This window comes from Cucurbita moschata, unplaced genomic scaffold (genome assembly GCF_002738365.1).
Source record: "Cucurbita moschata cultivar Rifu unplaced genomic scaffold, Cmos_1.0 Cmo_Scf00021, whole genome shotgun sequence".
NCBI classification, from domain to species: Eukaryota; Viridiplantae; Streptophyta; class Magnoliopsida; order Cucurbitales; family Cucurbitaceae; genus Cucurbita; species Cucurbita moschata.
This window is the reverse complement of record NW_019268537.1, coordinates 523,778-534,605: the sequence shown is the minus strand read 5'-3', so window position 1 is coordinate 534,605 and position 10,828 is coordinate 523,778. Positions and strand designations below refer to the sequence as shown.

At 35.9% G+C, this 10,828-nt stretch overlaps 1 protein-coding gene across 4 annotated transcripts in view; it reads left to right on the top strand.

Annotated features, from left to right (window-relative positions):
• The window catches only part of LOC111458484, a 22,119-nt gene that overhangs the window by 3,111 nt on the left and 8,180 nt on the right, over nucleotides 1-10,828 (top strand). For 2 of the 4 annotated variants that reach the window (XM_023101186.1, XM_023101185.1), the window contains exons 2-10: nucleotides 1,450-1,529; nucleotides 2,995-3,045; nucleotides 3,330-3,848; nucleotides 3,968-4,225; nucleotides 5,176-5,241; nucleotides 5,896-6,075; nucleotides 8,141-8,192; nucleotides 8,301-8,585; nucleotides 10,654-10,764. In XM_023101186.1, the coding sequence (XP_022956954.1) occupies nucleotides 1,450-1,529; nucleotides 2,995-3,045; nucleotides 3,330-3,848; nucleotides 3,968-4,225; nucleotides 5,176-5,241; nucleotides 5,896-6,075; nucleotides 8,141-8,192; nucleotides 8,301-8,585; nucleotides 10,654-10,764 (1,602 nt within the window). Of the gene's footprint in view, nucleotides 1-284; nucleotides 715-1,449; nucleotides 1,530-2,994; nucleotides 3,046-3,329; nucleotides 3,849-3,967; nucleotides 4,226-5,175; nucleotides 5,242-5,895; nucleotides 6,076-8,140; nucleotides 8,193-8,300; nucleotides 8,586-10,653; nucleotides 10,765-10,828 lie in introns of all 4 variants that reach the window. The other 2 variants (XM_023101187.1, XM_023101188.1) reach the window with 2 other exon arrangements.

Sequence of the window (10,828 nt, the reverse complement as noted above, 5' to 3'; positions counted from 1 at the left end):
AAAAAAAAAAAAAAAAAAAAAAAAAAAAAAAAAAAAAAAAAGAAACAGAAACAAAACACCAGTCTTATGTCTGCCTTGTCAAAAATACATATAAGAAAGTTTGGTCTCGGATCTAATTGAATCTTAGTCAAGTTATTTGTGATGCTTTTATTGAGCAAGTTCCATGGCTTACCTTTTCTTTGCAAAAACACACACAATTCAACATTTTTAATTGGTGCACTCAAATATTTGGGACCATGCTCCTGTGTTTTCTAATGTTGGATTTCACTTTTACATCTGCTTAGGTGATGATTGCACAAAACTGTCATGATTCAGTGCTCTTAAAAATAAGAGGCCTTCATCCATACAAAGTAAAAACATCTTGGATAACAGGTTTAACTTATCCCTTATTCAATGCTTTAGAAGATTGCTTGAAACGTTTAATATTGGTTTGAACCCAAATAGAGATGCACAACATGGAGAAGGTGGTTGTTTATCCTCCCTTTCAAAGCAATGGGTCTGATTCTTTAGCAGGCAGCTTTCTTAAGTACAGCTCAATTTTGGGGTGACTCTTGAACTTCAAAACTCTCTTCAGTCTCTACTATCTTCTGCGAGGTTGGAGTAGCTTGTTACCCTCAGTCTCATTTAATGAAATTGCATATTTTTTGCAAGCATGGGAATCTTAATAAGGAAGATTATTGGGAGCATGAAGTAGAGATAGACGCAAATTCTATGGTGAGTATGAACAGCGTTGACTTGGAGTCAACTTTCTAATCGTCTTGGAGCAATATTAAGATCTCATCTGAAGAGTCTATTGAAGGGGTCCTTCAAAGAGTTTGCTTGAAGATAGTCTCTTTTTCTTCCTTCATAAAGGGTTGTGGCCTCGAGGTTTATGGGATTAAGGCCTAGGATCCTTCCTCTGTTTGTGGCTTTCTTTGAAGGCTTGTTGAGTTCTGCTGGTTCTTTTGTGGCTGAAGTTCTTTTGTTGATTTTTCCTGCTTGCGTCCTTTTGGCTCAAAGTGTTTTCAGTCGTGAGGCAGCTCCCTTCTTCTTTTTGGGTCTGCTGAAAGCTTTTGGAATGGCTGGATTGTTGTTTTTGTCAGCTTTGCTCTGGCCGCTGGGGAGTAGTCACTGATGGTTATTTTCTTTTGATTTCATCTTGGTTCTTTGTTTTCGGGCTTAGGTCAGGTTCTTTTTTGTTGGTTAGTTTCTTTATTCTGTTGCGTTCTTAAAGGTGTTAGTCTTTCCTGGTGGCTCCCATTTTTGCCGTTTTGGTTGGGTAATTATTTGATTTGTTAGTTCTATATTTTCTCCTATTGGAAGGTTGTTTCCTTGAACTTTCAGAATCTTTTCATATATCAACGAAATGTTGTTTCTTGTTTAATAAAAAAGGCATATTTATTAATTATTACGAAGTAATCATTGCATTAGAATTTAACTCTAACGTCAAAAGTTTTATCAATATGATAGGACTATTTGGCCGCACCTGCTACAACAGACCTAGCATATTGTGTGATCTTGGAACACACAATTGCAGAGAGGGAACGAAGGTAACCAAACTTTTTAATGATGTTGGTTTAAATAGACTCAGGAACTGTTTTTTTCGCTTAAGATGGTGAACCCTAATGCTTGCTTTTATTTTCACATTCTGCCAAAGAAGATGATTCTATTTTCATATCCTGTTAAGTTATCAGCAGATGTACATAGACATCAGGATATTTTTTCTAAAACTAGGTTTTGACAATTACAATTTTTTAATTACTTTGGTTCATAGAGTAGCCAACTTTCAACTATTTCTTTGGGATGGCATTGGGTTCAACGGACAACGAATATTATTATACATGGATACATGTATGTTCAACATTTTTGTATGACCACATGTTAGAACCACAAAGAGTTCTTACTCAAAATGAGGGAGGGAGAGTCATTTGATTAGCTAACGGAAAAGAACCCCGAAGAATTGCCTCAACCTAGGTGAATCCTAGAGCTCCTGTATCTCTCTCGTTACAGCTGGCTGATACTGAGATCTTAGAGAAACTGGTTTAATTTAATGGTCGCTTGAGGCAGATCATTTGTATTTGGCTAAGTTGAACTACTGGGCAAATCATTTGTGGCCTCAATAGTGTGTCTTTTATGGTGACAGGAAAAGGAACTTACCATTTACTTTGAGATTGTGGTTTTTCCACCTCTTTATGGAACATATTCTTTAGGATCTTTGAGTTTGTGCTTGCTGGTAACAGAGGTTGTGTTTGAGAAGGTGCTCTTGAATCTTCCTTTCGTTTTTTTTTTTGCTTTGTTGTGGGGCATTTGACTTCAGAGAAATAGTAGAACTTTTTATGGAGTGGAGCCGTTTGAGGGGGATCTTTGGGATATGATTAGGTTTAATTCCACTTTATGGGCGTTTGTTAATACGGTTTTTTTCTTTTAATTATCAGTTTATCATTATTCTTTTGGATTGGTGGTCGATTCTGTAATTGGGTGTGAAGGTTATTTTGTGTACCTTTGAATATACTTTCATCTATTTCAGTGAAAGCTTGGTTTTTTACTTTAGAAAAATACTTAGAAATTAGAGAACTGAAATTTGTTTCTGTTTTATGCTTGCGTTCTGAGAAAGAGCTATATCAATATCCTTCATACTTGTTTTGAATAATCGTAGGTGTTAAATGCTAGCCTTGCTCATTTGACTAGTCTCACAAAACAATTGCATGACCCTATAATCTTGACATCAGAAATTGGTAACATATGACATGTTAATTTAGGTTTCTACAAGGATTGAACCATAACCTGAAAACCATTTGGGTTGTAAATTCTCTTTGTTCATTCACCAATCCATTGACTATTATTATTCTATGTGCTTGGATACCCTCTAATAATTTATGGACAGAAAAAGTTATTTTTATTATGCATGCACAATTATGTTTAATTTTTCTTGTCTCCAGCTTTTTCTTTGAGCACATATATTCTTCATTTCCAGTGCTGTTGTTTTACAACTCACTTGGCTTTTTGTGCATCCAGCCCAGCTGTAGTTGCAAGGTCTGTGGCACTTTTGAAACGCTACCTTCTTAGGTATGTTAATCAAATCATCTTATATTTCAGTTATACCTCAATACTTGTTGAACTGGGTTGAATGTCCTCATGAACCTTACATATACATACATAATTCTTTGACAAGAAACAAGATTCTTCATTCGGCAGAGTTCTTTTTTCCTGTTTTTTTTTTACCACATTAAATGATTCTACTGCTCCTGAACTTTTCTTCATCCTCAAATGCCTTTCCCGACTGCACGTTCATCGGAGGAGCATTTCTGCTGTTCTTTGATACAAAATTGTGCTATCCTTTGTTTTTGCAGATACAAACCCTCTGAAGAAACACTAATGCAGATAGACCGGTTTTGCTTAAACACAATTCGTGAGTGTAGTTTTAGTCCAAACCGAAGATCAGCACCATGGTCTCAATCTTTGACTCAACCATCTACTGCACCTACAACCTCTTCTACTTTTTCTCATTTGCCCGTATCAAGTATTGCGTCTGGAGCACTTATAAAATCACTGAAATATGTTCGCTCCTTGGTGGGACAACATATACCAAGGAGATCATTTCAACCAGCTGCTTTTGCTGGTGCACCTTCTATGTCAAGACAGTCGCTACCTGCACTGTCATCTATGCTGAGTAGATCCTTCAATTCACAATTAAATGCTGCAAATAGTGGAGAGTCTTCAGAGAATAAAGAACCTACAGTTTTATCTATATCAAATTTATCTAATATTGAAGAGGTTGATGGTACGGTCAACCTTGAATACATTTCACTTGATGTCTTGAAATGGCGATGGCTTGGGGATCAACGGCCATCTCTTTTCCAAAGAGATAGGTAATTTGATTTTTAAATAACCTTCATTTTCTTTATGCCTTTTGTGCATGCTGTAGTTTAAGTTAGTTTGCTTATTCTCCATCCGTTAAATTAAATGCTGGATCTGTTTTATGGTACAGTGATAATTTTGCTAATACTCAAGACTTGAGAACACCTAATCTTCTAGAAGTAGGTGCAGCAGCACTTTTAGTGGGAGATACAGAAGCCAAAATGAAGGATCAACCTTGGAAATCTTTTGGAATAGCTGATATGCCATATTTTGATCAACTATCGCAGCCTTTGCCTGTAGCAAATATAACCAATTCTTCATCTGCCCGTCTCCACTTGAGGGCTATAACTGCATCAAAGCGCACAAAATCAGGCTTGCATCAGATCTGGTATAGGTTTTTTGTCTTAAGTTTATTCTTGCTTTCATTTATTTTTACTTAGCTTCCTCATGCTTGCTAGTGTTTACTTAAAAGATACACTAGACATTGGTTGAACTGAACTTTTGGTCTCCCTACTACTACTACTAGAGGGTTTCAATGGTGTCTAAACTTTGTCTCTCTCCCCCTTTTTGATCTTTGTTCCCTTTCTAACTACTATTTTTTTTGCATTTCGGTCCTTGCTGTTGTGTCCTTTGGCAACAAAAATTGTGGTATGTAGTAGAAATGACCTAGTTGTTGTGACTAAATGTTATACCAAGGATTTATTTAAATTGTTGGATGAAGAGCTAATCGGGGACAAGATATGGTTATATGGTTAATCTGTATAATATGCTGTAGTTTAGGAACCTAAGTTATCATTAACTAAATTATTAAAACATGTTACCTTTTTCTCCTAGTGTTAGGAAACTGGTAAATACGAAGAACCCTGGACAAGTGTTTTCATAAAAAAAATGTTCACAAACCAAACTTTGGTCTCTGTTGAGATGCAAGAATTGTATCTAGTAATCAAATGGTCAGGTGGGAAATATAATGCACTTCAACCAGAATGATTTCCATTCTGTTGGTTCTAATTTCTGCTTTCTCCATATGAGGGGTGTTGGATTGAATACAATCTAACATAGCGAATTTGTTGGAAGGAATACAAACTAAAATAATTTAAATTAGATCCCACCCCTAACAAAACAAAGAGGTTGTAAAAAGTATATAGATGAGCTATCAATCTTCTTATTCTTACAAGTCAGGGCTTAGGCTGCATTCATTATTAGGAGCTTGAAAAAAAAGTCATTTTTATTAACTATAGATGTCCATAATAGATACCAACCAAATTATTTCTCCAAATACTAAAAGAAAGGTTAACTTTTTTAAATCTGCCTCTTGATGATCTTAATAATGTCATGTAGGGAAGATTTTCCTGGGAGTACATTTCGACCAAAGGCTCGACCACTCTTCCAATACCGTTACTACAGGTACAAATGGTAGATTTTGACATGAAACTCTGTAAGTTCAAAAGATATAGAAATTCATTAAGCTAGTACTTGCTTATTCCAATTTGTGAAGCCACAGAGTGCCAATTGGAGAGTACTTTCCATTTAAAACCATGAAATTTATCATTACTTGAATGTATTTGCTTATGAATGTTGGTCTTGCTGTTATGAAACTTTGTGAAATTAGTGGTCTTGTCTTCATGCAATATTTGAAACTTACATGCATTGAATGTTTACACTAAGGTTTTCCCTTTCTGTTGAATCTGTCTTCTAGGCTTTTAATGCATGATTGTATGATGTTATTGAAGAGGTAGGCTGGGTGTTATCATATCTCAGTTACCGTTTTATGCAATTATTGTTTTTTCTCTTTATCAAGGTTGAATTAATATGACGGTCTGGCATGTAATATTGATTTAAGATATTTGTTAATATGAGCTCTTTAACATGGCCATTAGTTATGACATATGCCCTCGATTAAGAGGTTAGAGGTTTGAATCTCCTACTCTCACATGCTATTGAACTCTCTTCTAACCTGGAAGTTTAAAAGAAAAAAACTAGAGAAATTTTTATGAATCACTGTTCGTAATATCTTGTGGTTGCATATGTACCTCACAAAATTCACTTCATGGCCATCAGTGAACAGCAGCCTCTGAGACTGAATCCTGCCGAGGTGTGCGAGGTTATTGCTGCAGTTTGCTCTGAAATGTCTTCACCCATCGCTAATCCTCTTACAGTAACATCTAGGTTAAGTACAAATAGTGGCAAGCCATCGATGGATGTGGCCGTGAGTGTTCTCGTAAAGCTCATTATTGACATGTATGTTTTTGTCCTTTTAGATGCTTTATTGCAGCTTTCATATACTATTCATTACTCCATTTGTTTCATCTTGCATGGTTGGAAGCTTTTCTTTTCGGTAACCTCTTTTTTTCTGTATGCCCTTATATTCTTTCATTTTTACTCAATAAAAGTGTGGTTGTTCATAAAAAAATGTTTTTGGCACTATGTACGAAACCATCTTGTGTGTTGCAGATGTACCTAATAGTCATGTTCTATCAATTAGGATAAACACTCAATATGGTTTGCCTATGTTAGGAGGAAGAGAGAAGAGCCCTGTTTGTTTCATTGGAGTTGGTGTCCGCGTTTTGCCATGGATAAAAATTATCCATGTTTATTTCGTGGGTTTTGGAATTTTAGAACCAAGGTATTAATTGTTGGGTGGTAAAAAATGTTCCTTGAATCATGAAATTTTTTTAGCCTTCTAAAAGATGAGACATTTTTCCATGAGATATTTTATAAGGAGAGTGAGTTAAAAAGTGGGCATGTATAGAGTAAAAAAATTTGATTTGATGGCTTTTATTCGATATGTTTAGTATGTATATATTTTTTTACCTCTATCCCAAAAAGATAATTGTAAACTTCTATTGATCATTAAATGAAACATATAGAGTGAAATTTATATGTTGATTTTAAATAGTTAGGTATAAGTTTAATGCTCATTGATAAAACCAAAAGGCAAGGATAAAAGAGGAAGAAAACTAGGCAGAAAATTGGGACTCTTATTTTTTATTATGATTGAATTTAATACTTTTATTTGTACACGATGGAAGTAATGATGGTCTAATTTTTATTTTATTTGGTTAAAAAAAAAAACGTCCACTCAAATAAGATTTTGACAGTCTAGCTATTTTTTTGTTCTTTAAAATTTTGGTTAGCTTTTAAAACATGTAATGTCACATTCTAAAGTGTGGGCAGTGGTTGTGCCCTGAAGTAAGTTATCGAGGACGATGGCTAGTTTAAGTGGGGGAGAATGTCACAACCTAGCCATGAAGAGAGTAGGTTGTGACCCTCACGTTGCGACAAGAGAAGCGGCGACCCTCAAGTGCCGCCCAGAATAGAACCTGCAAAACAAACACAAACATTTAATTCTTGGACATTAATTATCTTGCATATCGAAATACATACATCTATTATGACATTTTTGTGGGTCCATGGTCTTGCCAAATGAAATATCTTGTATCTTGGCATCAATTTTTGTGGGTCTTCCTTTCCATGGTGTGAAAAAGACTTTCTGGCAGGCCATGATTGAGTTTTCTTCTAGTATGTTTAGTGTGAGAGTATGCACGAATTTTTAGGGATACCTTCACAACCTTTGATTGTCTTTTAGATTTGATTTTATTTCATGCTTTCTATTGGTGTTAACATAAACACCCTTTTAGTGATTATAGTCTTTCTTCTATGATTTCCAATTGACGAGCTTTTGAGTAATTCATCTCTAGGTGTTGGGAGTCTTTTAAGCTCCATTTATTTCATTCATCAATTAAATCTGTTTATCTTCTAAAAAAACATAAATTTTGATTTTCTTCTTCTTTTTCTTCTCTCTCTCTCTCTCTCTCTCTCTCTCTCTCTCTCTCATATTTATTTTTAAGTTGTAATGATTCTTAGTGACTAGAAGGTTATTCTCTGTTAGTTTTACTGGGAGGGGGTTGCCTCTTTCCCTTGCCCTCTAGGCTGTTTCTACTTTTTGTGTTCTTCATATATCTTTGGGTTTTTTATTAGAAAAAAATGTGTGCTGAGATATTGAAGCACATCTGAATCCTTCATTTATTCGGATCTAATTTCTTTGGTATAGCAATGTGAACCATTTTCTCTTATATTGAGATGACCTTATTCAAGATATAAACAATCTGATAGATCAGATATCATCTATCTTTGAGGAATGTAATGATAACCTTAATCCAAGTTTGTCTGTATTTCTTAAGTTCAAGGCTTCATAAATAATTTTTATTGAGCCCATTGATGTTTCAGTATATTTGCCTTTTGTATATTTTTAGTTTTATACTTGTCAAGCATGAATGAAGTTATTCAATAATTTTTCTTACAGGTATGTTTTAGATTCTGGGATTGCTGCTCCTCTTACTTTATTCATGCTTGAGGTAATGTATCAGTTCTGGATTGATTCATCATTTTAAAGTTATTCAAATAGCTTACTTTCCACCAGTTAAGGTCTTTCTAACATTATCTTTAAATTTTTTTCCTCAAAGGAAATGCTTAGTTCTCAAAGATCAACATGCAAAGTTCGTGCATTTGATTTAATCTTGAACCTTGGTGTTCATGCTCACCTATTGGAACCAATCATGCTCAATGACAACTCTACAATTGAAGAAGAGTATTCTCAGGAATCATATCTTGCAGAAGAAGCCCAATTTAATTCACAGGGGAAGACAAATCTTGATTCTCCTAGAAATATCAGTACAACTTCATCTATTAACAAATTCGAATGTTGGATTCTGAACATCTTGTATGAGACACTGCTTCTTCTTGTCCAGGTATGTATGATCTTTCACACTTTTGCAAAAAAATTTACTTTTCTTCAATTAGGATAGCTCAGTCCAAAAGATTGATTTTGAGCATCAGCTTCTTTGAAACAGTTTGGTAAAGATTATTTCTGAATTTTGCAATGCTCAGGATTTCCAAGAAAAATGCCTAGGTGCTTTGTTAGATGCAGTACTATCCGCTCTTTTGGGAAATTTAGCTTGAACGAAATAACAGAAGTTTCAATGGGAATGGGGAGGATAGGAGCGTATGGATTTTATGGGAGAAAATGCTTATTGATTCTTCTTGTTGGAGCTCTTTAATAAACTGAGTAAAAGATGGGAAATCCAAAGGAAATAACCTTCGAGGGATTTTTGATAAGGCCCTAGACCCACAATTTGCAACTCACTTAAGAGGATGAGGGTTATGCCTACTCACAATCACCCTATTCCACAGTGTGTAGGCTTTATGAGGAAACCCCACCACCATTTTTCCAGGAAAGTCATTATATAATCTCATGCTCTTAGTTACTACTTCTTCTGGTTTCATGGTCTTCAACACGACCTCTTGCTTGACCAGGTGTGACCCTCGCCCTCATCAACCCGTTTCCACAACAAAATTTTCATCACTCCCTCAATAATCTTATTCACGGATATCTAAATTCTAAAAATCAACCAGAAGTAATTGGAAATTTCACTCCAGACTCGCTGAATAAGACTGGCCTCTCGATTAAGAGAAAAATAAACTTTTACAGGTAGACAACTGACTTTTGAATCTTATCCATGACATGATTCTAGGAAGCTTGACTCTTCCAATTATGACCCTAACTGATTTCAAGCCCATCCACTCGACACGTTGGTCTTCCCATAGGCTCCTAATAAAAGCGTGGCAATACTTATCTTGTTTAGTCTCCAAAAGAATGGAAATATCTAGACGCTCCCACAGTAACAACTCCTTGACTAACCTCCTTTTCCCCGTCCTCTTAGCCAACCAACACTTCCATTAGGAAGCCATATTTTCTCTTCCCCTTGTAGTTGACGGTACACTAAAGATTCCTCAAACTCTTCTTCATATTTTTTCTTCTTCCCATTCCCTTTAGTAGGCCCTCCCCCTCATCGGAAAGGGCTGGGACATTCCCATTGGCTCTATATGCATCCCCACATTTAACTCCTTTTTTGTGGGCGCTCTTTCTGCCTGCTCTTATATTCTTTCATCTTTTCTTTAGTGAGAAATCTAGCCAAACCACTCTCTCATCGACTTCTACTGAAAAGAACATTCCAAAGAACTAAACAATGGGGCTAGATTACCCACCAGCCCTCCCTGCTCACTGAAAGGACCCTGTCACAACAGCCAACACTCAGCAGCAAAGGAAAAGCAGTATTCTCCAGCCCACTACCCCTATTTGAGAAGTTACGGTTGTAGTCAGCACTCGCCGAGCTTTGGCAATGACAGATCAAGAGGTCTTTGTACTAGCGTAAGGGTATATTTAGTAGCAAACCACCCTGAGTTATCCCCTCTTATGACAAAACAACTCCTTTAAGGTGCAATAAGTGCAATGAGAATCTAGCCAAACGTTATGGTGCACCAAGATATCAGTGCAATTGACTGATATTATGATTTTGATCACAATATCTACAACTTCTTAAGGAACAAAATGCCTAATTCTACCTCAATTACCTACAGTTCCATTTTTTTGAATTGTTAATCCCACGACTTCTCTTATTATACAAGTGATCCTGGATGTTGCACTACGCTCTTGGCATGGGAAATGCATATTTGTAGTTTCCTCAAATGGGCTAAAGCACAGCTTGAATGAGATTACAAATTTAGATGATGACTAGTCACAAGTAATTAAATCAATAACTTGAATGGACTTAAACGTCAACTCAGCGCATGACTTGATTGGAAGGGAATGCTTTGGGAAATTTGTGTGAAGGTTACTTCTTAGAAAGGACTGTGATTGTAAGAAGACCACAAATAAGGGCATGGCACAATATTATGGTGGAAGATGTGTAACTAAAATAGCTCATATGGATGGCCATTATTTTGTAAATTTCTAAAACGTCCATTTTGTGATTGCAGATTGAAGAAAAGGAAGAATCTGTCTGGACGTCTGCTTTGAGCTGTTTACTCTATTTTGTTTGTGATCGAGGTAGACTCAGGAGAAGCCGATTAAAGGGCCTTGACATAAGGGTGAGTTGTTTGTTAACTTGCCTCAATGATAGTAAACAATAAACACGAGGGGGGGGGGGGGGGT